Here is a 25,711-nt window from a genome sequence, read left to right as displayed (position 1 = left end):
ATGTGACTAGCCTCATTCAACCTATGGACCAAGGCGTCATTGCGACAATAAAGAAAAAGTACAAACGCATGCTTCTGACATATATTTTGCAAGAAGAAGAAATTTCATTAGTAGATATGCTAAAAACAGTTAATGTAAAAGACGTTATCTATTGGTTAGTTGATGCGTGGTCAGAAATTAAACAGGAAACTATACAGAAATCCTGGTCAAAACTTATAAAACCGAGAGTTTCACAAAGTGAAGAAGAAGAAACAGTTGAAGATGACTGTGATAATATGACTCTATTGAATTTAATGGTGGCAATCCCTGGCTGCGAAATGGAATCCAGTGCTGAAGAGGTTAAGAAGTGGTTAGACAGTGATGAAATTGAAGAATTGACAGATGAGAAAATTATTGAAATGGTCAACAACCGGGATGAGGACACCGAAAAAGACGAACAAGGGGAAGAAGAAACCAACAAAAAAATTAGCCATGCAGATGGGTTTCTACGCTTAGAAAAGGCACTCGAATACGTGGAGCAGCAAGATGACGTCACGCCAAATGACGTAATGATTTTTAAGAAGTGGAGCACACGAGCAGCTGAGAAGCGAGGAGCATTAAAAAACAAAAAAAACAATAATAGATTATTTTAAAAAATAATAATTATGTATATATTTCTAATCTGCCTTTCAATATGTTTGTATTTTATTTTTATTAAAACATCGACATATGTATTAGAAATTGATTTTGCGTGTTTTTATTCGTATTTCCAATAATCCGAGGTTCTGATAATCCGAGTTGGCCCCGGTCCCATCCAGCTCGGATTATCGAGGTTCTAGTGTACATTACATTTCAGTGTGACTACTGTGTACATGAGTTCTTTTACTATGGCAACATATGCTATGATTTAATATTGCATCAGTACTTATTCAGTGTGACTACTGTGTACATGAGTTCTTTTACTATGGCAACATATGCTATGATTTAATATTGCATCAGTACTTATTTTCAGTTCCGAACTGGTTTAAATAAATCATGTTAAATCAGCCAAATATGATGTCAGTCTTGACCATCTGACCGAAGAGTAATTTCCCTGTGTAGGTACATACATACCAAATTCCCATACCCCATGCAGTTAATTAATAGTACAGTAAAACCTCATTTATCCCGCCCTCACTGATCCAGATCTCAGATAATCATGATCAGATTTGTAGATATTATATTTAAAGTTAACATAAATATTTTTAACTATGTTAGCAAGAACGTAAACATTCATAAGTACGCCAAATAGTTTGATTCAATATACAGTTCCTGCACTCCAGCTGAACTATTTATGATAAAGCGTTTGCATCACCATGCTTCACAATACGTGTTTGAAACAGAAGAAAGTGGACAAATTCTTTATTAAGAAATGATGTGAAAATTTAATGTTTTAATATCTTGTTAACAATATAGGGCAATTATACTAGGTATTTTTGTTATGTACAAAACTTATTTTTTTATAGTATTAAATGGTAAGTCTTTTCATTTAAGGATTTTTTTTCTTATTAACCATATAAATCAGATAAATCAGATTTTTGATTGTCCGGATTGCCTTTGGTCACAGTTAATCCAGATAGACGAGGTTTAACTGTACTATTAACTTTCTTGATTTAGAGTCTATTGCAATTATTTTATCTGGTATTCAAGCAGCAAAGTTAGCATGTTTTTAAATTTAAATAAATAACATTTCCCACAAGTACCAACTCCCTCACTCAACGGACTATGGTATTACTTGTTATATGACTTGCAACTGAGACCAAAGATAATCTGGATCTTAAGATAATGATAGGTACATAATTATTTTATCTAATTTATTCCTACCGATCAGTTTTAGGCTCTATTGGGTAAATCTTTAACAAAAAATAAATAATTTTAATGTGTTACATCTTACAGTAAAAGGTCTTTAATCTGGCGGCATTCTATGGTTTGGCACATTCTGTGTTCCGGCACAAGTTGAGCAGTTGGCAGTTCACATTTTTGGGTCAGTTCCAGCTGTTTAGCTCGGCCGGTAGGATGCAATACTGCGCTGCTGACATTTTTAGTTTACTCAGAGTATATTGCTACTATTGGTTTTCATTTCAGTACAGTGTTTTGTCTGCCAGTGGGCTGCATTTTACATTTTCAGATTTGGTATTCTTGTTAAAACTATATTTGATAGTTCAGCAAAATCGCTGCTCCCGCTTTGCCGTAGTTCCGAGCATATAACTATAACTCAAGTTATTAAATTAATTTAAATATTTATATTATTGTTAAAATAAATATCAAGAAAAATATCAATATTATATTCAGGAATAAGTGTAAGTAATTTGTTATTTATTAATAAGAAAATAAAATGTTTCAACAAACATGACATCAGAGAGAGAAAAAAATTTAAAAACTAAACCATGAATGACATGCAAACTAAAACAAAATTCACACCACTATCACCAATGGAAAAAAAAATTCAAATGAATCAAAATGAGATTATAATGGTTCCTGAGTAGTTAAATGAAAATATAAATAACTCCACTAAATGGCAGAAAATTATTTTATTCAATGCTGCTTTGGGTGAAAATATATCTTCCCAGCTGTTTGAAAAACATTTTATATTTTTATTAAACATTGTTACATCCCAATTTTGGATTGTTTCAGGGCTTGAAAAAAAAAAGCCTGTTTACAAAAAATGCTGTCTTTAAACAAATATGTAATTAATAATACTAATAATTTCAATAGCTGCCACTTAAGTAGAAATGTAATTGACAAATGTGCAGCTCCAAGGAACAAAAGTTGAAAGCTGTACATTCATGTCTGATAATTGATAAATACTTGTGATGGATTAACTCAGGATCCATTTTGAAACAAGCATGACACTTCTTGTTAATGAATTTCTGTTAAATTTCCTTCAAAATTAGTACAGACAGAAAAAACAACCACAAAAAAAAATTGTTAGTACAAAAATAAAAATGCACGATTGTGCCTCAAAAAAGCTTACCAAATGAATTTTCTATCCCTTAAAACATCTCTAATTTTCCTGCTCAGTCATCTGCAAAAATATGGAACCAACTGGATTAAAGAAGGAATATCAACTGAAATTGTATATTGATTTGATTACTCAATATAAAGGAATAAGCTCCCACGAAACTGATATCAACTTGATGATTAGTAATATTAAGGAATGTGGATAAACATAATAAGTAAAAAAAAAAAAATAATTAGAGGCCAATACATTTTGTAAATGGTAAGAAAAATAGTAAGTCTGATTTCTAATTTATTTAGAGCTGGAATAGTAAACAGTTTTACTGAGGATAAAAAACTCCCAGAAAAGCTAATTACTTTCATGAATGAACTAAAAACAAATTGCTGCTATCCTGAATCCGAGAGAATAATCTCATGCGCTGGACTTAGCTACAATGACTACGATGGTAAAATGCCAAAAGGCTGGTTAAAGTGAAAGTCTTCAAAGAGTTGAGGCCAAGAATACATTTTGAGATCAGGTTTAATTGAATGTGAGTAGATGTCTGATAGCTGAGATAATCAGGTAACATGAGGAACTCATACATACATTACCTAATACGTAGGTCACATAACTAAGTCTAAGTGAAATGGTTTCATATTCAGGCCTATCAGTTTAAGAATAAGCCTGCCATTTTTTTTTACCCACTCACCAGTAAAATAACCTCATCACAATTCCTATTACACAAAAAGTACTCTTTTTTATTAAGTATGTCCATGTCTCTTTGCAAAATATCTATTATTAATTTAGTATTCTTCAGTCTCTTTAACAGTGCAAGGCTTTACAAAAAAATTTTGTGAAATAAATTATTTTACACTTTCTTACATATACATCTAGTTTTAAAAAAATATCACACCATACATTTATGTGTTATTTTAATTACATAGTTTAGTTAAAAAATATATGTGGATAATTTAAGTTTATGAGTAGTAAACCTTGTAGACTTTCTCACATGAAAATACAGAGTTAAATTTTAATTTATTTGGCACTTAAAACAGTTGAACACATATAATATTGAATGATTATATCTTTATGTACTACCAGGCCACAGAATCCACACTTCTGCTCATACCAATCACAGTATCTTGCTTATATTTTACCAGGAAGCCTTTCCCTGTGACACTTTCTTGCCGCTAAAATACAATACCTTTTAGCGGGACAAATGAAAGGGTAGCTCATTTCGACTGCACTTAAATGGACTAAGTCTACGCCACAATTAAGTACACACTAAAGTTTGCACATTCCTACAGCATTTAAATCATCAAAAAAAGTACAAAGACAATTGCGAAATGGCAGTGAAGTTGGTTGCACTTATAAAGCGCGCAGACGGCGAAATACATGGTAATATCTGCCTGTAAAGCGTGTACAAGTCCCTGGCCTAGTCTTCCATCCCAGAAAGCGTGACTTCGCTAATACTTCCTAGAGGTGCCATCTGCTCATCGCTAAAGCTTACCGATTTGGGTCCCGGTCCCACGTCCTTGCTCACGCCGTTCTGCAGGGCCGCTGGGATGTCCTCCACAGACTGGAACAAAAACAGTTTTTGAAAAATTGGAATGTATGCATTCTACAGCAGCTAATTGAGCGTTTTCAGTGATTTCTTGGAAAGTTATGTCTCTAGCCAGACTTACACAAAAAAATAAGTACATAATCCATAAATATTCCAATTTATTCACAGCAAAAAAAAAAAAAAACTTTTATTCAGTTGAGACGTTTAAAAATACCTATTCTCACACATGTTTAATATCAAGTGCATGTACATCAAATATTAACACAAGCTAGTCAAGAACAGCTAGGGCCGGAACTAGGAGATTCGTTAAGGGGGGCAAAGCTTAATTTGCCGCCCCCTCCTTACCAACATTATAAAATACCCTTTTTCGTTAGAAGCGGTGGTTGAAATGATACCATTCACTTATACATAATTGAGAACTTTTATTTATCAAGTACACTAATTGGAAAACTATTACAATTACATTTTTTATTATAATGAAGTAGACTGTTATCAAACTATTGATTATTGTTTGCACAACAGTGAAAATTAATGTCTTACCAATAAGTTTATTAAGTACTAAAATTACAAAAGGAACATGTGATTCTGAATTAAGTATAATATTGTATTGATAACCATACAAAGAAATTCAGTTCAAAATTTAATTTTTTGAGCATAATTAGATGCAAAAGCGTTAATAATATCATCAAAATTGATCAAAGCATCTCGTTTGTGTTCAATAGATATAATATTTAGATTTGTTAATCTCTGCTGGCCCAATAGCTTTTAATAAGTTTAAGTTTACTAAAACTTCTTTCACCTGACGCAATTGTAACTGTAAGGGTGAAAAACATTCTCAGAGCAGTAGTAATGTTAGGATGTGCCTCCTGCAGTTTATTTTTGTAGATAAGGCTCAACATTGTTGATGCTGTAGCATCTTTTAATTCATAGTCTACTGTTAATGCATGGTGCTTAAAACTTTCAATTTCAAATACGAATTCTTCTTTGTTAAGATCGGTACTGTGTTTCCTTATTCTGCTGCTTTGACTTTTAAATCTTCTAGGTACTTCCATTTTATGAATTTGAACACCACTAAAAAATCCAAACTTATTGTTAATGTTCTCCAAAGCCTTAAACCTGTTACTCAGTTTCATAATTAATTTGTCAATGACTTTCAACATTACTTGATGTAAGTTTTTTGGACATACGCCATTGCTAAGCACTTTTTCTGTAGAAGAAACCTAAAAAATAAAATAAATAAATAAATAAGTAAAAATAACCAAAAGACAAAAAGCACAAATTAAGCAAAAAATTGCTGTTGTCAACAGAATATAAACACCACGAAATATTCCGTAACAGGAATATGGTCAACAAACAAAGAAAAACAAAGAAAAATGTACTAAGAGAAAGAAAAAAAACCACAAATCATTACGACACAAACATATTGAACCCTAAAAAAATTCAGCGCAATGGTTGAAACGAGACAAAAACACGACAAAACGAAAAGACGAAACAAACAAAATAGTTTTCCAAAACAGAATAGAACGATAAAAACCCCACAAATGATGACAGCACAAAAATATTGAACCCAAAAAATTCAGCACAACAGTTGAAACGAGACAATAACACGACAAAACGAAAAGACGAAACAAACATAATAGTTTTTCCAAAACAGAAACAAGCGACGTTTCGGGAACTGCTATCTGCTCCCGTCATCAGGCAGAGACGCACATGGTACGAAAACACAGGTGCGACTGAGTAGGGCTGGAAAAGTGAGGGTATTTATCAGAGAAAGGGCTACATCTTGCTCAGCCAAGTGATCACCCGCGCAACGGGTCCTTGAGATGCCAGCTCTCATCGCAGTGGTTTCAGGGCCGGTACAAGGTAAATTGGCGCCCTAGGCGAAAAACCTTAACCCTCCCCTTCGGCCGGAAACCACCAAAAACATCACGTAAGCCTAAGATTTTGTCAACAATCAAATGTACGCAGGCTTTTTTTACTTTTTTACTAATTATAAATCATAAACAGGTCACCGTGGACTTTAAATAATTACTTATATCAATATAAACATTTCAAACTGTTACAAAAATTCATTTTAATCTAGTTTCAATAATCGTTAAACATATTATATGAGCTGTTATATGTCGTGCTGCGCCGCCCCCAGCTACTTGACGCCCTAGGCGGTTGCCTAGTTCGCCTATATGGACGCGCCGGCCCTGAGTGGTTTTACTCACTCAAGACCACAAATTATGGTAATACTTGTTTCTTAGAGTGAAGTAACGCATTTGAAGTACGAATATATTTACAAATTATGCATAATCAAGTTAAATAGAATTTCTTAATTTCTTGGCTAACTTATTGGTTGCGATATGTACACTTTCAAAACTTTTTTAATTACTAGTTTCAACTTGTTTTAGTGAACCACTTTTCATTTTCATATTTTGCCGCCCCCTGATATTTGCCGCCTGGGGCACATGCCCCCCATGCCCCCCCTTAGTTCCGGCCCTGAGAACAGCAGTAACTCTAATTGTCATTTGGAGATAGATGTTCTGCTACCTGATTATTCATTGATGTGTTCCATCTTAGATTTTGGTATTTGGTGTTTGGTAGGAGTAATTTCGTAAATAGTTTGGAAATTGCATGGAATGTAAACGTGTTACCATGGTGCTACAATTAGAGGCAAGGTTCACAAAGCCAAAGGAAAACATAGTATTAAATGTTTAAAGAAAGGAAGTGTTTGTTTTGCATTTTTTTCAGGTATTTTTCACTTTTATCAGAGCCATTTTATTATATTTTATATAGTTTAAAATTTCTGTCTGTCTATACTCGCATATAGGTCACGGCAATTTTACCAGATTTGATGGGGAAAAAATGAAGTGCAACCTATATGTGAAGAAAAATTTTTTTTTAAATTTCCGAGGAATTTTTTTGCAATATTTTGCTTTAAAATGCGAAAAAGAAGTTTATATAGGTATAGGCAAATTTATTTACAATGTACACATACAGCGAAACCCCTTATTTACGTTACCGTTATTTACGTTTTCCCGTTATTTGCACTATATTCTTCAGGTCCCGTTTAGTTCCCATTTAGTCCAATACAATACTTTCACGCAAATTACGTCTCAAAAATTGAATCCATCCCGCTATTTACGTCACGTAACAACCATAAACAACCAGAAAATACCGTGGGTACTTTAAGAGTAGATAAGATTAGCTAGTAGGCCTAAAAACATTGTGAAAAACGTAACGTTTATAGTCGGCAATGAACATTTTAAATCACAAAATATACATATTTTATAACATGAAAAGTTGCTTTTATTTCTAAACATGTAATAATTTAAGCCTAGGCGTGTAAAAGTCCGAGTAATTATAGCAGGAGACAATCTAAAATGCACGAGGGAAAAACGTAAACTCACGAATGTATGAACGTGGCTGATTGTTAATTTCTGATACTGTATTTATGTCACAACTTAGCCGAAATACTGGTACGAGACAAACTTCACAAGATAAAATGAGCGGAGTCTTGGTAACTGTTTTATACGTATTTTATAATTTTGGAAGTATTGTACAGTTGACACATATTTTTTAAACTGACAATTTATTTCTGGGGATCGTAATTAATTAATTATTGGTATCAAGACATCAAGATGGATGTAAACTTGAATATGTCACGGCAGCGAGAAAACTGGTGCGTATACCAATAAACTGGTATTAGAACTGGACAAAACTGGTACACGGGAGGTGGAGCTTATATTTTTTTCCGCTAAGCTCGCATCTATTGGCTGGCTGCTGATGCAAGGTCACGAGTCTGGGCGGAGCGTTGAGTGAGTTATACTGCGCATGCGCAGCTCAGTGAACAAAGAGAGCCAGCAGGCGCGCCGTAACAGCAGCTGATCAAGTACAATGACCTTTCTCCGCGCACGGCGCACGGCGCGGTAATGAATTACCGGTGCGACCTATATGGGGGGAATCTTAAATACCAAATTCAAGACCTCAAATTATGGGTGCGACCTATCTGCAATGGTGACCTATATGCGAGTAAATACGGTAATAGTCAACAAAGCTGCTTCAGCAGTGAATTCTAACAGTGGATTTGCGTTGATTTGCGTCAAGAAACTTACGCAGTTGAAAACACAATTTGCATATATATTTGTCACTCTATATTTGTCACATTATTTTGAAGAATTTTACATTAAATTTCATACCCAATTTCAGTTTTATGGCCATGCATACAACTGGCAACAATGTGATCCAGATGTAAACAGGAGGCAATGGCGGGATGTAGGAGGAGGGAGTGTGGAATTATGCCTGTTCTTTTGTACAAATATTTAGCACGTATGCATAGAGACATGCAGTTTTGGGGTTTATTTTATAGCAAAATTCGTTGTTATTTACCCTTAAAAGTGGTGTTATCATACATCAAAAGCGGTGTTATTTTTTAAATAGTTTTAGCACTATAAATTAAAAAAATTAAGCTAAGCATACCTTGAAATTTTGGACACATTCTTGCATTGTACAGTTGCACTAGCAGCAGTAATTTACAATCGAATTTACACATCACTTTTTACATACAGTAATTGAAAATATTTTAGTACCTAAACCAGCAAGAATAAATATGAAGTCTCTAAAATAGTGACATAAACACATGGAACAAAATCCTCAAACTTTAGCTCTCGAAAGCAAAAGTAGCCATGATACACAAATTAGCCTCACTTAAATTTGTCCTGCGGTCTGTTAAGACTGTGTTATATGAGGACAAAAATCGTTCACAGTCAACGTTTGCAGAAGGCATCCAGATGGCTTCAAGGCAGCTGGAAGCAAACAATGGCTGTGACAGCTTTACTACATTCAATGACTTCACTACGTCCACTGAATTGTCTGTTTCCATTTGTTTTGTAACAATGTCCTGAAGCTGACCAAAACCAGCTGTTAATTCTTCAGTGCTTATGGAGTAGAGACTATGGACAGTTTTCAGTTTCTGCACCATTTCTGGGTTTAATTTAGCAAGCAACAAACTTTCCTGACTAAAAATTTGAATTGCTTCAAATCTCTTTCTACTTGGGTCAGTTGTCATGAGAGAGTTCAGTTTGGAAAGGGCTTGTGTTGCTGTTCTTGTGATGGACACTTTAGCTTCAGCAGCTTTAGCGGGGGGCATGTTAGACAAAGCTCTACTGGTTGCCTCAAAATAAATGCCACGAGTGATGTTTTCAAATTTTTTTTTTATACCTTGCAAGTCCCCATATAGTGAATGGGCAGTTGGATACAAAGAACCTTCAAGTTTCTGTATTAGCTCTACAAGGCTCTTGGCATGCTCTTTCACAAAGACAGCTTGACAAAGAATGAGAGAAATGTCATTTTCTGTGAGTGAACACAGAAACTCAACCCCTGAATTTTGTGTTGCCTTTAGTTCATCTGTTTTGCAGAAATCAACAATGTCATGTATGTAGTCTGCTACATAAAAAACGCTGTTGAACCAGGAATTCCATCTAGTAACAACAGGAAGTGGGAACAATGGACGTTTCTCTCCATGCTTTTCTTCAAGAAAGCTAGCATACAGGTGCCTTCTTTTCCTGGTGTTGTTGAACACATTTTTTATTTTGCTCATAGCATTGTTCAACTCAGGCAACTCTTTCACCCAGACATTGCCAACTAGATTTAACTTATGTGCCCAGCACTGGACATGCGTTAACTGGTCTCCAAGGATTACTTCGAGAGTACTAACAGCCTTGGTCATATAACGAGCAGCATCGGTTACTACTGAGAGCACATCACCATACTGTACATTGTACATTTTGAGTGAATCTAAAATTGCCCTCACACAGTTTGTGGCATTAGCAGCTTCAAGAAAGTGAACTCCTGCAACAAATATTTCTGGTTTATCCTGTTGAAGATTCAGAATTCTAAATAAAACAACAAATACACACCTACCCATTTTATCTGTTGTTTCGTCGCACAGTATGTCAATTTTTTTGTCCTTTAATGCAGTTTTGGCATCTTCAATTCTGCATTTGGCTATGTCCCCTACATATTTCTCACGGACTGTTCTCGCAAGTGGCATGTCTCCAGCACCTTCGATGTATTTGTTCAGCCATGCCCTGATATTAGGATCATCAAGCTTTTCAAGGGGTATATTTGCCTTTATAAAGGTCTCTGCTGTTTCCTTTATAAATTCCAACTTTTTGTCTTTTTGGACATTATTTTTTGCTGTCTGAAACGCTGAAGATATTGACGACTGGCGTTCAGACGCACTAGATGAGCCTTGCAATGAAGAGAGACGCTTCTTGTGTTTTTCACTGCCTACATGTTTTTCACATGAGTCTTTCCTATCCCAAGAGACGGTGACATTACAGTGACGACAAAAAAGTGTGGTTGAATCACTAGCATAAAGTCCGTGTTGAGAAAATTCAGAGGCTCGCTGTTTTGCAGTTACCGGCACTTTAGGCATTTTAATAGGCCTAATGTTTTAGCCGACCTTTAAATTGTACACCTTTAATTTATTTCACAGACGTTGAAAACTATCTGTAACAAAATTCGACCCGTTAAACTTTAACTTGCGCACAACAGAATGTTACGAATCGTCACCGTGTTTGCATTTTAAATTTGGTATTTGGTTAATAAAAATGGACGCAATGGACAAACAACGCTAAAGACTATATAAGAGAACAACGCTTCGAGAAACAACCTGCTGTAAACACCGTGATAATCGACTGTCCAGGCGAGCCGAATATCAAAATACAGCAAAACCCCTTATTTGCACTTTTCATGGGGACAAAGTAAAAAAGTGTAAAAAGCGGGAAAGTGTAAATAAAGGGAAAAGTAAGAAATACGTTAAAGTTAATTAAAATACAGTCGCATCCTGCCGCGTTCAGAACGGGCTACATTACACAGTAAAAATAAATAAAAAAGGGGCGCAAATTGATGAAAATTTACCGTCAATTGCGCGCCTTGCGCGGAGAAAGGTCATTGTACTCGATCATCTGTTGTTACAGTGCGGCCCAGTGCGGCGTCTGTTCTCTGAGCTGCGCATGCGCAGTATAACTCATTCAATGCTCCGCCCAGACTCGTGACCTTCCATCAGCAGCCAGCCAATAGAAGCGAGCCTAGCGGAAAAAAATATAAGCTCCACCTCCCGTGTACCAGTTTTGTCCAGTTCTAATACCAGTTTATTGGTATACGCACCCGCTTACTCGCTGCCGTGACATGTTCAAGTTTACGTTCATCTTGATGTCTTGATACCAATAATTAATAATTTACGATCCCCACAAATAAATGGTTAGTTTAAAAAATATGCGTCAACAGTATAATACTTCCGAAATTATATAATACGTATAAAACAGTTACCAAGATTCCACTCATTTTATCTTGTGAAGTTCATGTCTCGTACCAGTATTTCGGCTAAGTTGTGACATAAATACAGTATCAGCACTTACAATGTTACGATCAGCCACGTAATATTTCCGACATTTCCGTTACGTTTCTATATTCGTGAGTTTACGTTTTTCCCTAGTACATTTTAGATTGTCTCCTGCTGTAATTACTCGGACTTTTACACGCCTAGGCTTAAATTGTTACATGTTTAGAAATAAAAGCAACTTTTCATGTTATAAAATACACTGTGTGGGTAGTTATCTTTGGTTTTTTGTTGTTTCACGTTTGTTACTGTATTTACAAATTGAATTGCCGTGTTCGAATGAGGAAAATGTTCTGACTGTTCGCCGAAAATTCAAGGATTTCGCGTTATTATCCAAAATGTGAGAAATTCGCGTTATTCTTAAAAATGTACTCAAATTCGCGTAAAAATTCGTTTTATCGCAATCGCGAAATATGCATGTCTCTACGTATGCAATACATCATAGAGAAAAAGAACTTAACACACATGAAACTAATTATTTCTCACAACAGTGCAAGAAGAGTTATTGTGTGTAAATGGTAAATTGGAAATGACTAATAATTACTTATTTAGTGCACAATATACAATTCGTATAGGCAAAATTATGAGTGGAATAGCTCTAGCACCCAAATAACAGTAATATGGAAATTGATTCACTGCATAACACAGAAATGAATCTAAATTCACCTGAATTACCTAATTTTGTCTATTACAATATAAAATTGAAATCATAAATCTTGAGTTTAGGCTTTTATTTAAAAAACTTAATAACTTTTTACTATAAGTAGAAAAATTATTGAATAGCTATGTATGTTTTATTAAAAATAAAGTAAATAAGAACAGTCTTTATCATAATATACTAAAATTTTAACGGCCTTCAGAGAACATAACAAGAAAATAAATAAGTTGATGTGCCTGAGGGATTCATCAGCAATTAAGAGACTAGTTGATGGGCACCACCCTACTTAGAGGCATGAACCCGGCAGAGACTCTAGCTCTCTGGACGTGACGTCGTCCATGTGGAAGTGTGACTCATATCCTCCTTAACGGGATACAAGAGCCAGTCCTGTCGGTCGTCATCCGGTGGAGCGCGAGGGTGTCGCGAATGTGCAGCGCTCGGCTAGGGCGAGGCTTACCCTGCGCGCGGGGTTGCCAAGTCGTCAGTCGCGCGCTGCCTGCTGTCACAAAGCCCTGGTTATCTGCCTCCCTGCTACCTGATATGTTTCCTCACGGCTGGACACTAGTTCCGCCACGATCCACGGCCTTCACATGCTGTGCGAATTATTTGTGCACATGCTATTCTACATACTTTTTCAATTAAAACAGTTGTCAATTACAGTATCATGTGCTGCAACAATTTATTGATCTGTAATTTAGTTACTATTTCAAGAGTTCCCACTTTTGGTTCACACTGTCGTGAACAAAAAAAAAGGGGGAGGGGAGAGAAACTATCTCACAGCCAGTACACTGAGGTTCTCAGGGTAGAAGAATTAAGTTAGAAATTGTTGCAGGAGTAACGAATTAAGTAAGAAATTATTGCAGGAGTAACGAATGGTGCTAAAAAAATAAGTTTTCTGCTGAATATGGGTTGAATTCCCTAACGTAGCTATGTTAATTTTTAAAAAAAATACTAGTTTTACTTTTATTTTTATATTTATAACTTTCTCTTAAAATAAAGAGTATTACAGAATAATGGTGAATGTTTTAATTTTAATTCTGTTTTATTTTCAACATTGTTTTATGTAGGTTACACATTTTGAGTGTCTAACAACGAATTGTTGAAGCAGTAGATCTACACAATAAGTGTGCTAAAAATGTACTACCGTGTTTTATCGTAGAATCGTCAAACGCGCGTAATAGTCGCAACCATATTTTAGGCGGTCAAAATTGGTATAAAAAAACTTCTCGTGTAAACGTCGCATTATGTTTTTGGTCCCGCTAGTAGATGCTGAATGCTTTGTGTAGGTATCTTTTCCGTATAAAACGATGTATTTTAAAGTAGAAATCTAATCTTTATTTGGTCATTACCACTTAATAAATTAACGGAAAAATACAACGTTGTTTGGCGTGTAAATTTTCTTATAAAGACGTTTTTAAACGGTATTTCCTTTATCTAATCGTCTGCGTCGCCGCGGTGTAGGTGTAATCTAAAATTTAATTTCGGTCTTTACCACTTATTTATTTAATAAACGGAAATACAAAGTTGTCTGACGTGTAAATTTTCTTTTAAAGACGTTTTTAAACTGTATTTCCTTTATCTGATTGTCTGCGTTACTGCCGCGTACCGCTTATAAAAATGTAGCAAGCGCATCATTCATGTTTGGTTATGTTGCTTCCCCTATAGAGCGCGCGCACGTAGTCGAATATTGATATCTCGCCGATTGGATGCAACGCGTGCTCTCTATCAGGTGCCGAGTTAACTACATTTGATAGCCTGCATTCTTTCGTGGCAATTGTGTACTACGACACGTTAGTTCACGTCAGATTCTAGTGGCTTGCGTTCGCGTTAAGAGTTTTTAATGTTGAAGAAAGGTTTTTGTTTAAGGAATTATTAATATAGATTGTTTGGCGTGCTCTTGTATACTCCGCCTTTTTTTAAACAAACGTACTCTCCATGAACGGGTTTTGTTTTTATGAATAACTTTACCTAACAAAAAAAAATTTTCCGCACAATGGCCGCACCCCTACTTTTCAAACTTGATTTTAGAATAAAATCTGCGACGATTATGCGAGAAAACACGGTAATTATCATAAGGTTTTTTTTAAAATTTGAATGACCATAGTAATGAAATCCACTAGTTATGATAACAAGTTTTTCTTTATTTTACGCCATTACTTCGTGGGTTTAAACAATTATATTCCATTACACAACACACTATTTTATTATGTATGAATGTCATTAAATGTATAACAGTGAGAGATCTTCAATCAGGGGCATTTTGAAAGCACCAGCGTGGGGTCCCGCTAGTCGCAGAGCCTGGCCGACTGCTCAGCTTTCCCTGCCCTGGAGCCATCCTTGATATCAACAAACTGTGAGCAAACTAAATGCACCGGCAGCACAGTAATTCAACCTAGTGGTTGAGGTCAAAAGCTGAAATCCTTCCAAAAAATGTGAGCTGCAATTTGCCCTACTGGTGCCGTTTTACAGAATGTGCCGAACCATAGAATGCAGTGTCAAAGACCTTTTACTGTGCAATGTAACTTTAAAAAAAATAAATATATCGTAAGCGAGACTTTCAGCACTCGCCAGTAATGTGTAAATATCTAACCTCAGTAACTAACAAATTTGTGTGTTCTCATGTTTCAAATAAAGTTATAATAGGAAACTCGGACACCAAATTTAATATGGAATTCTTTATATTAGTACAGAGTGTGATAAATTTATGAAAATTATTCATTTTAGGGAGAAAAAAACGGCAAAAATCTTTCTCCTTTTTAAAACCTTGCTATAATTCACTCAAGGAAATATGTACATAAGTGCCGGATTACAAAATGTGCAGGATTTTAGAATTTTCACTGTATCAATTTATTTTTGAGGTCAGCAGAATTCGCTGTTAAAAGTTGGCAGATTGTACTTGAAGTACATGTAAACTAATCAGTTAAGTCATGACCACAGTTTCCCTAGGTTGCCCATGATTATTCTGAACTAGTTAAAAGAAACTTGTCAGCGCTGTGACTGGAATCACTGTGCAACTTGTCACGAGGATAATGGTTGGTGAGCACACAACTTCAAAGTCCGAGCTATTGGACAGGAAGCAAGGCAAATGCGACAGGCCGTCTCCTGGGTGGGGCTTACCTGGGCAAGAAGCTCTGTTTTCTCGCTGAGAGGGTCCCACTGCAGCTCCTGTTCGCTGGTCAGCGCTGCAACACACAACACTCGCAACTAGGTACAACCATCTTTACTTAGCTTACCAGCCAATAAAAATGAGTGGTGTGGAAGGGGGAAAAAACTCTCGCTACCTGCACAGTGGTACGGAGTGAGGCCCCGCTGCCATCCAATGTAGGCAGGCAATGAGAAATAGGAGCACCCCAAGAAAACCTCACCGCCCACATCGACCATTTTCAAAAGTAAATTGTAATCAGTGAAGGAGTTGTGTAAAAACACTAGAGATTGAGACAAGATTATATGGTGAATTGTAATTAAATCGTAATAACACCGAAAAGCAAGTCAAAACACCACATAACACCAAAATGCAAGTTATATCATGGAATTAAGTAGAGTTTAACAAAAACTTAAGTAAAATCATTTAAAAAGTAATCTTTTAATGTTTGAAATTCAAAGAATTCTCATTATTTCCAACCAAAAAATTGTACCAAAGTGCATAGGTCAGAAAAATTAATTTAATTTGTTTTACTGTGCATCTCTTTATGAGTCACTTTAAAACCATCAATGCCAGCTAATTTATTTTTATTGTACTCAATATATATGTTTTAGACTATTTTATTACAAATATTTTATGTTAAAATTACAGCATATAAATATTGCCATTATTTTGGTGGAGTAAGTATTACAAAGTAGCTTTCATAAAAATAAACAATAACTCTGTAATTCTCTGTTTTAAAAATGAAATTGGACTAAAACTAAAACCATAATATCTTGTCTCTAACTACAGAACACTATACTAAGACACTATTGAAAATTTCTTTCCATGCTATGAAAATTGTAAAAAATTGTGGTAAAAACACTAAAGTATTTCATTTTCTTGAAATAATCGGAAAATCCAATGACAACCACACAATTAGAAGCAATCAGCACACACTATATGTGTCTCCAATTTGCGAGGTGCTAGTGGATCTACTATCCTTCTTGAAGCGTTATAGAACAAAAACAAAGACAACAAAGAAAATGTACTATGTACTTACTTCTGAAGAGCATTCATCGGAGCTACAGTCACGAACTGTTCTCAACACGTATAAAATTAAATATTTTTGTGCAAAAATAAACTTAAATTGCAATTTCTAAAGTACCATTCTTACAAAAGTAACTGTGAACGAAAATTCACAACTGTTACGACTAATTTGTAACTGTTGGCATGTCTGGATAGGGTTACGCTGAAACAGTAAATAATAGTATCTGCATATTACTCTCTACTAAGAAGTGTTCCAGAAACCTCACCAGAATTAGTTCTCACTGAGGAGGTGACTGGTAAATATATTTAGAAAAATGGCATAGGCTCTTTAGTCATGGATAGTTTTCAAAAACGTTTCTATCTGTGTAACATGAATCAATTGACAATGAATACCAAGTAACGAACTTCAGTCTCGTAACATACACAAAGCCCACCTTTCTTGGTGTTGGCATTTTGCGTTGGGGGCGGAGGCGGAGGTTGGTCTGGGGGCGGCTTGACATCTGCACTGTTTATCTGCACCCTTGCAGGCTTGGCCGGCCTTTGGTCCTGCTGAGGCAGCTTTAGCACAAACATGACAACGTTATTAGTACAGTCAAGGTTGTATGGTGCATTGCGATGAAACTTTAAATATCACTTTAAAGCATTTCAATACACTAACAACACCAAAATGCACATTAATACACCATACACCACTGAAATGAAACTAACATTATGAAATTAATAAGAATTCTTAATTAAAAATAAACCTGAATCACAAAAATATAATCTGTTAATTTTGTTTTAAATTCAGTGAATGTAATTTATTTAGTATGAAGTTTGTACCAAACACAAAACTATTAGAAAAAATATTACATTTTCAATCTTGAAACTGTTAATTGTAACTCATTTTTAAAATATGATGATGGTACATTTATTAAACACACAAATAATTGGAAATTATTTTTATTGTATGAACAGTATGAATAGTATGAATGAATAAAACTTATTATTTTGTTGAAGTGCATCGTTTATTAGACAAAATGACACTTTTTTGGTGAAATAAACCTCAGAAAACATTTAAATTCATATTCGTTTAATGATATGCTATTTTTATGAATAAACAGAATGCATAAAAAATAGAACCCAAAACACAGATCTCCTGTTTTAAAAAGGATTTAGCCTAAAATTAAAACCATACTTTTTATTCTTCTAGTTATTAGTGTAGACGATAGTAACTATTATATTTTATTTCATAATCGTCGCACATTTTATACTAAATCGAGTTTTAAAAGTAGGCATGCAATTTTAATGCGAGAAAAGCATTTTTGTTGAGGTAAAGTTATTCATAAATACAAAACCTATTATTGCATGGAAAAACATTTAATTAAAGGTAAAGTATACAAAAGCACACCAAACAACTTTAATTAATAAGCCATGCAACAAAAACCTGTCATTCAATTTTAAACAGAAATACGTAAAGCATGACCTGAACGTGAGCAGGATATTACGGATAACTATCATCGTAGTACACACTAATCATGAAAGAGTGCAGGCTATCAATATCAATATTTAACTACCTGTGCGTACTCCATACAGGAATGAACATTTCCAAAAATTAATGATGCCAACTAGCGCTAGCTACATTTTTACAATCTGTATACCAGGGGTGCCCACAAGGGGGGGTAACGACGCAGACTGCGTCATTAAAATTTCAGGGGGGGGGGGGGGGGTGGTTGAAAGACGAGAAAAATGTATATATTATTTACATAATTATAGCTTCTAATGTGAAAATACGTTTCTGGTGCTTTGATAATTGAAAGGGATCTGTAAATCAAATTGGCAACCCTGCACTTTCCTCAACAAAAGCAGTTTGGCATCTGTCGGTTCAGGATGGAAATATTACCTGATATGACCAAAATTATTATTAGAAAATCAGTTTTAATTAATGCAAAATGTGATAAAATATAATACTAAAAAAAGTATAATATTATAAAAGAACTGAGTAAATCATTGAGAAAATGGCATAAAAAATTTCGGGGGGGGGGGGGGGGGGGACGCATCATTAGGTTAGAAGGGGGGGGTGAGTCATAGTGTTTGGGGGGGGTGGGCACCTCTGGATATACAGTGGCGACGAAGACGAACAGATGAAGGTTATAAGGCTTGAAAACATCTTTAAAAGAAAATTAACATATCAGACAACTTTGTACTTCTGTTAATTAATTAAATGAGCAGTAATATCCGAACCAATAAGATTTCAACTTTAAAATACATCCATTTATACAGGAAAAGATGTTTCTGGGCAACATCTTACATGGAAAAAAATAATGTTTATCTTATTGAGAAAATGGCGAGACCAAAACATATGATCATATTGGATGGGAAATCGTTTTGTGCAGGTACATCTCAAACAAGTTTTACTGTTTTTTTCCCCACTATAACTTCCAAACTGCCTGACAGCAACTTGAAAACCGATTGCTGTTGCACGATGCTTTATCCTGTCATGTTTACTATGTACTAGAATTGAGTTACAAGAAGTACGTGAAGTGCAACTGCGAAAGTAGTACCTCTTCTGCGAAATTTCAGGGATGGACACATCTCGATACAATCTTCCCTTGAACCACCACTGCAAGGCAGGACACGAACCCATGACCGCTGGAACTGTGAGCTCCGAACCAGCGAGGTGGGCAAGAGAGGGAGAGAGTCAGTACTCACGCTCTTGTACGACTTGGGTTTGACCTTGGCGGGCGGCTCCTGGTACACAGGCTTGGGCTGCCACGTGACGCTGGCCCGCTCCTCCTCCTTGCGGCGACGCCAGCGCCGGTGGCTGCGCCAGACCTCGCACAGCGCCGACACGATCACCACCACGAACACTCCCACCATCACCACGAACACCACTGCAGGCAGGCACACACAGTGTGTCAGCACCACCAGGACCATCCCAAACACTGCAGCCAAGTGCACCGAGGTACACACAATTCCTTGGACATACTTCATTACAGTTTTGCACTGTTTGTAATGGGAAAAATTCATAAATGCAAAATAAGAAAAAAAATTATAACATAAACCAACAGAAAACAAGCCTGAATCAGCTGATGTGAAACAGATATAGGTAAACCCAATAATGAACCTGAACAGGTATTATGGTCATCTCAACAACGACAGCACATACAAACATATTCAAACTTAAATATCAGACAGCCATGACAAACAAAGCAAAACTACAATGCTGTATGTCCAAGAAATTGTATAAAAGCAGAATTCCCTATTGCAAAATCATTTAAAGAGGTGCACCCAGTTGGTGCAGGACCCCAAGAGTTTATATGTTTTTAAAATGCTGTAAAATATTTTTCTGTATTCAGCAATTAAAAATAGTCTTGGATTTCATCACAGGAAAACATTGACAAATGATAAAAGGCATCAAAGTTATGGGCCTATAGTTATGTTTTTGGGGAGAAAATGACGTGGAATGTCCTTACAAGCAAAATTTAGGATGATTTTAATATTATTTGTGAAATGCACATGTACAAATACTGTTCATGTCCATACACATGTAGTTAAAAAAAATGTTAATTTTTAACTGAAGCCGCCCCAAGTCCAGACGAACCAGGCCTAGGTATCTAAGCACTCATGTAGTGGAAGACAAATGGATTAACAGACAAACAGACAAACAGAAATCAACATTTCCCAGGAAAAAAATGACTATATCTTGTCAGGTCTTGCAGCACACCGTTCATTTTTTGAAAATATAATTTATTTAAAAGCTATTTCCTCTGAAGCAAGCTCATTCGACACTTCACTGGGTGAACGACAATGTGGTTTTTGGATAATTTAACAACTGTGATTCCTCTAGAACAATTTGTCTTGTTTAAAACATATAAATTCTGCCTGGAACAAAAGTAATTTAAAATTGCAGCATTTTGAGAAATATCTTGGCACAAATCATTTTCATGAAATGTAAGTGACAAAGTGCAGACCCTACATACAGACATCAAGGTCAGAATCATTCTAATCGTTGGATGAAGTCCCACCCTCTTTGTGACATTATTATTATTGTTGTGGTTGTTGTTGTTGTTAAACTTGTTCTTGTTGTTGTTCACTCAACCGCCAAAACATTCTTCAGAGTGACCTTATGAATTTTTCTTCAAAAACCTTTTTGTTCCAATGGACAATAAACATACCGTTGAAAGTGTTATCCTTCTCCTTGGAAGCTGACGAGTACTGCGACTTGTATGGTATCTTCGCTGGCGGGTCCTCCGCCCACTCCTTGTCAACTTCCTGAAAAAATATTATGAGTTTTGTGGTGCAGTAACGTGACCAATAACCTTCCAACAATGGAGCAAGATGGCTTTGACAAGAGACTTATTTTGTAATTAGATTGCTATGACAATCTTACTAATTTTACAAAATAATTAGTATAACTTTTTTGCGACTTTTCAAACTTTGGAATTGGGGTGTATCGTACTTACTTGATTCTGAGACAAATGTTTGCTGTGAATTTTGAGCTCTGAAAATAGGATGCGGCCTAAAATCAATGACATGTTATTTTTATAAAAAAGCTCATCAACATCACTAGGAAAAAGTATAGACAGAGAAGGTTGTTCAGGAATCCTGTAATTCAATTCGGGGGTTCTGCACACAAAAACATTTGTGGTCAGACAGCTATCACATTGAAATAAAGTATTAATGATCACAAGTAAACCATGGTGTAAGTAAAACTAGAAAGACACCAGACATAAAGATAGAATAAAACTTCTCATGGATGACTGAAGCGACCAAAAAAGGTAAATACAAGATTGGCCATTAAATGAACAATTAGAAAGAGTTAATGCACTTTTTAAAAAATGGATTAAATTGAGATACAGCATCAATATAAATAATAATATGAAACAGGTGCAGTGGCGGATACAGAAAAATCTCAAGGGGGAGGGGGGGTGCAGGTCTACCTCTTCCACACACTCCCTTGTTACGTCACCTTGGTTGCTTGGATGCAGCCAGAGATCTTTTTCTAAGCTCTATCCGTTTCATTTACGTCTCGCCCGAATATTTGCTGTTGTTGACACATGTATTTATCCCGCCACTAAAAGACATCTTGAGCTATTGGTGTAAAACAAATCAAGTCACATGCAAAGCTTAATAAAACTTTATTCAAACTGTTTCCAAGACATGAAGTCGTTAAAGGTAAGTGTATGAACGTGTATTGTATAACATCGGCGGCCGGGTGCGCGCCCTCCCCTTACCAAGAACCATGCTTGGTGCTGGGCTGCCCTGGTCAAGGAGGGGGCGTGCGCCCCCTGCGCCCCCCCTATGAATCCGCCACTGAACAGATAAACTAATGACTATAGTAGGAGTGTGCCTTAGGATTGATGGCGTCCTAAATTTAAGTAAATACAGTAATACTGTTAAATAATGTTTCAAAAAATATTGCAGCATTTTAAAACTTTATAAAATAACTATAAAATTTTAATAAAAACAAAATACCACACTGCTGAAAAAATAAGCCTAAAAATTCATGTTTCAGTGTATTAAATATAAAATAAACAATTGTCTAGAGAGAATTTTAATTTCCCAATGTCAGCTTTGTTTAGTTGGATCCATTTTTGGTTTGATTGCTTTACCTATTGAAGAGTTTATAATGTGATTTTCACATGTGTGAGAGTCTTCAGCCATCGTTCTCACCAAAGTTGGCAGACATGTTGCTTGGATTGCTGTTTTTGCAGTGTCTTGTGGCGGTGATTATTTTGCTAACAAACTAATAAAACCAGGAAATGATAACTACACTCAGCGAAAGATTACATACATGCCACACAATTTTAAAATTGCTCAAGATATCTGAGAAATGTCTGTTTGCGAAAAGTATTTACGAATATACTGAGGGCAGATGAGTAACTCTGTTTTCTTATTAAGTTTTTAAACTTTATTTTTAGAAGAGTGAAAATGGCTGTATAACATTTTTTTCAGATAAAAGTTTAGGTATAAAACATTGGGTACAGATATTAAAAGCACTCAAGGGACATGCATTACACCTTCATCTTCATTTTTCCATCATCTGATGTTTTGGTAAATTGTTTGAAATCTCATAGTTGCCCTGTGCATAACTAGAAGACTCTGTTCTAGAAGCACCAGCAAGCGTCGCATTTGTTATCTCGCCTCACTAGCAAAAATCCACCCCTGACTAGGCGGGGCACCTAGCACGGCCAAGTACAGCAGCGACATCGGCAGGACTGAGACGTGCCACTCACCATGCTGACGTTGCTGTACATCACCGGCTGCTGCTTGTGCAGGTCGAAGAAGGCGCACTGCGCGCTGCGGATGCCCGCCGCATTCTTCACCTGCACGTCGTTGCTGCCCGGCCGCGTGAAGTGCATGTACTCCTCCAGGGGCTTCATCACCTTGCGGTTCACCTCGACCAGCACGTCTGCACAGCACCGCGCATGTCGCTCACAGCGTCACTGGCTCACACTGCACAGCCGCATGGTCCAGCACTCGAGCACTCCAGCACTCGGCATTCCAACACAGTACTTATGGGTGTATGTCCCGTTTCAAGTTCATTATCTTATGTTTATGTTTAACGCTATAACTTGTGGACATTTTGAGAGGCCGAACTTCAACAAATCATATATATATAGACACACACACACATATATATATATATAATGCATTCTTTTTGCATAATTAGCAAACAAATTTTTTTTTTGTTTTCTTAAAAATATTTGTGTAGTATGTAAAAGAAGAATCAAAATGAATAAATAACAGAAAATTTTTGGGTTAAACGGCAATGCTGGTGGCTACCGTGTGGTATGGTTTAAACTTCCTTAAGAACAATTTATTTAATCTTATTGAGCCTTTTCAAATCATAACAATTCTGATGATTTTAAAAGACCTGGTAATATAAAATAATTTTTTTCTGAAAGAAATTAAATCATATCACATATAGTAGCCAGTACAAAGCAACCTTTCCATAATTCATTAATTAATTTACTGAATGTTTTCAACCAGTGCTACAGCTTTTACTAACATGGCGTAGCCCTAACCCCAGTGCGATACACGTAGCCCATCAACTATCCTCACCTTTCTATGGTAAGTAACTCGCTTTGTATAGGCACTTAGTAAACATCTCCGGAAAACGTTTAAGCAATCTCCATACTCGAATATGTAAAATGATAACTATGTACCTTTTTTGTGATGAAATGGGCATCATTTTGGTTTATTTAAAGAAACATGGGTAAAAAATTACAGCAAAAATTACAAAGTTACGATTGGCAACTGGTTTAACTTACAAGTGGTGAATTTCTTTCCTGTTTATTTTTTTTAATGACCAAATGGAGCTTACTTATGTATAGCCCTCATATGTCCCAACGGGATACGTGTAACGAAGTGCATCGGCTGACCATAACAGGGAAAGGCCACATCGGTGCTAGTGTTTGTATATGAATGTGTAACGTGCCAAATAAACCTTCTCTTACTAGTGACAGCCAACTCTTTAGCTTTATTAACATCCTGCAGGATGTACATTCGGGGGAAACCTTGCTCGGTCCACAAGACTTTACTGCCCCACTACCAGCAAGGATGTCACGACCTAAATAATCCAAGGGTCTCCTGTCACCTAGCACACGGGCAATGCTTTTTGCATGATAGTTGATGCCCGGCATGATATCAACACCGCATCAATATCTCCCTGCAGTAGACTACCATAACATTAGCATGTTACTCTCTCCCGAAAACCAAATGGTTAACCTGTACAACTTTATTTACACACATTATTCACACCCAGTACAAATTTTAGATAGAATGCATGAGCTTCCTCCCTGATGACCATAAAATATAAAAACTAAAATTTTATATGGAAACTTAGCTTGTGTGCAACCAGGATCTCCTGGTTGCACACAGTTCTCGAACACAATACATTCAGTTGTACCTATATGATACACAACTTCACCACAAAGTCTGCAAACACATGAGAAATGTCAGTCACATTCAAGATCATGAATCATTGTGTAACTATGCTAATTAGAGTTTGAAGTAATTCTGATTACCGAGTGAGCTCATAAAGCTTGTGTCTCTGTATCCGCAGTCCGAACACACTTGTAGTGAAAAATGAAAGTAGTTTTCAGTGTATCTTACGACTACATCAGTTCTTACTCCACTGCTTCCTGACGCCATGCCACCCTGACCACTGCACAGTCTCTCTCGACCGCCGCCCGGAGTAGAATGCAGCCCCCGCACCTTGAGAACTTTACTGCTAGTAGCTCTGATCATTTAACATCTGCAGCTGTAATTAATCTCCGAACCTTTTTTCGCTATCTTCGAGGCCTACTCCAGGTGGTAGGCTGTTTCACTTAATAATATAAGTTTTAGATTGGACATTTATTTAAAACGTACCAATGAAACGTAACTTTGAGGCCAGGTCACGTCGGGCCCTGGTCAGCACCTAAACCAGTCGAGTTGCATCAGTATTTATTTACAGCTTCAGTTCAGCTTCTGTAATTATTTCTGTTTTTATCATAAACCGGTGTGAGTAAAACCCTTTCACCAGAAAGGAGAATAGTTTATTCACAAAACCACATGTGCATCGGAATAGGGACTAAGGCTTGTGGGTCATCTGGAGATGCACTGACGACCACAGTTTATTCTAGTAACAGAGTGACCACCGCTAAGAGTGGGCTGGTAGGAATTATGTAACTGGGAAATCAGGAAATTATATAAAATTATGTGCCTACAAAAAATGTTGGAACTGCCATGCTAAATGAAATGCAATACAGGATACTCACTGGACAGACATCCCTTGTAGCTCTTGTATGCGCTGAAACGTGGGTCGCTGGTGTTGAGGCCTCCTATCTGGACCTCGTTCACTCCTTTGACGTCTCCCGCCTCGTCCGTCAGTGACGTTACCAGCGCCTTCAATGGCACCTCCTCCCGGTCAATCTTCTCGCGGCATGAGAAAAATGTTCAGGAGCATTGCATCAAACGATCTATCACTAGACCTTAACTCTTGT

At 36.3% G+C, this 25,711-nt stretch overlaps 1 protein-coding gene across 11 annotated transcripts in view; it reads right to left on the bottom strand.

Moving 5' to 3' along the window:
* LOC134538563 (axotactin) overlaps positions 1-25,711 on the bottom strand; it is a 227,927-nt gene that overhangs the window by 19,737 nt on the left and 182,479 nt on the right. For 7 of the 11 annotated variants that reach the window (XM_063379990.1, XM_063380013.1, XM_063380028.1 and 4 more), the window contains 7 exons: positions 25,487-25,640; positions 22,958-23,133; positions 20,897-20,993; positions 19,431-19,612; positions 17,174-17,297; positions 15,686-15,750; positions 4,467-4,535 (listed from right to left, as the gene is read on the bottom strand). In XM_063379990.1, coding sequence (XP_063236060.1) covers positions 4,467-4,535; positions 15,686-15,750; positions 17,174-17,297; positions 19,431-19,612; positions 20,897-20,993; positions 22,958-23,133; positions 25,487-25,640 — 867 coding nt within the window. Of the gene's footprint in view, positions 1-2,992; positions 3,044-4,466; positions 4,536-15,685; positions 15,751-17,173; positions 17,298-19,430; positions 19,613-20,896; positions 20,994-22,957; positions 23,134-25,486; positions 25,641-25,711 lie in introns of all 11 variants that reach the window. The other 4 variants (XM_063380036.1, XM_063380042.1, XM_063380020.1 and 1 more) reach the window with 1 other exon arrangement.

Source organism: Bacillus rossius, chromosome 1 (assembly GCF_032445375.1).
Source record: "Bacillus rossius redtenbacheri isolate Brsri chromosome 1, Brsri_v3, whole genome shotgun sequence".
Lineage (NCBI taxonomy): Eukaryota > Metazoa > Arthropoda > Insecta > Phasmatodea > Bacillidae > Bacillus > Bacillus rossius.
The sequence above is the reverse complement of the archived record's forward strand: the minus strand, read 5'-3'. Positions and strand labels throughout refer to the sequence as shown.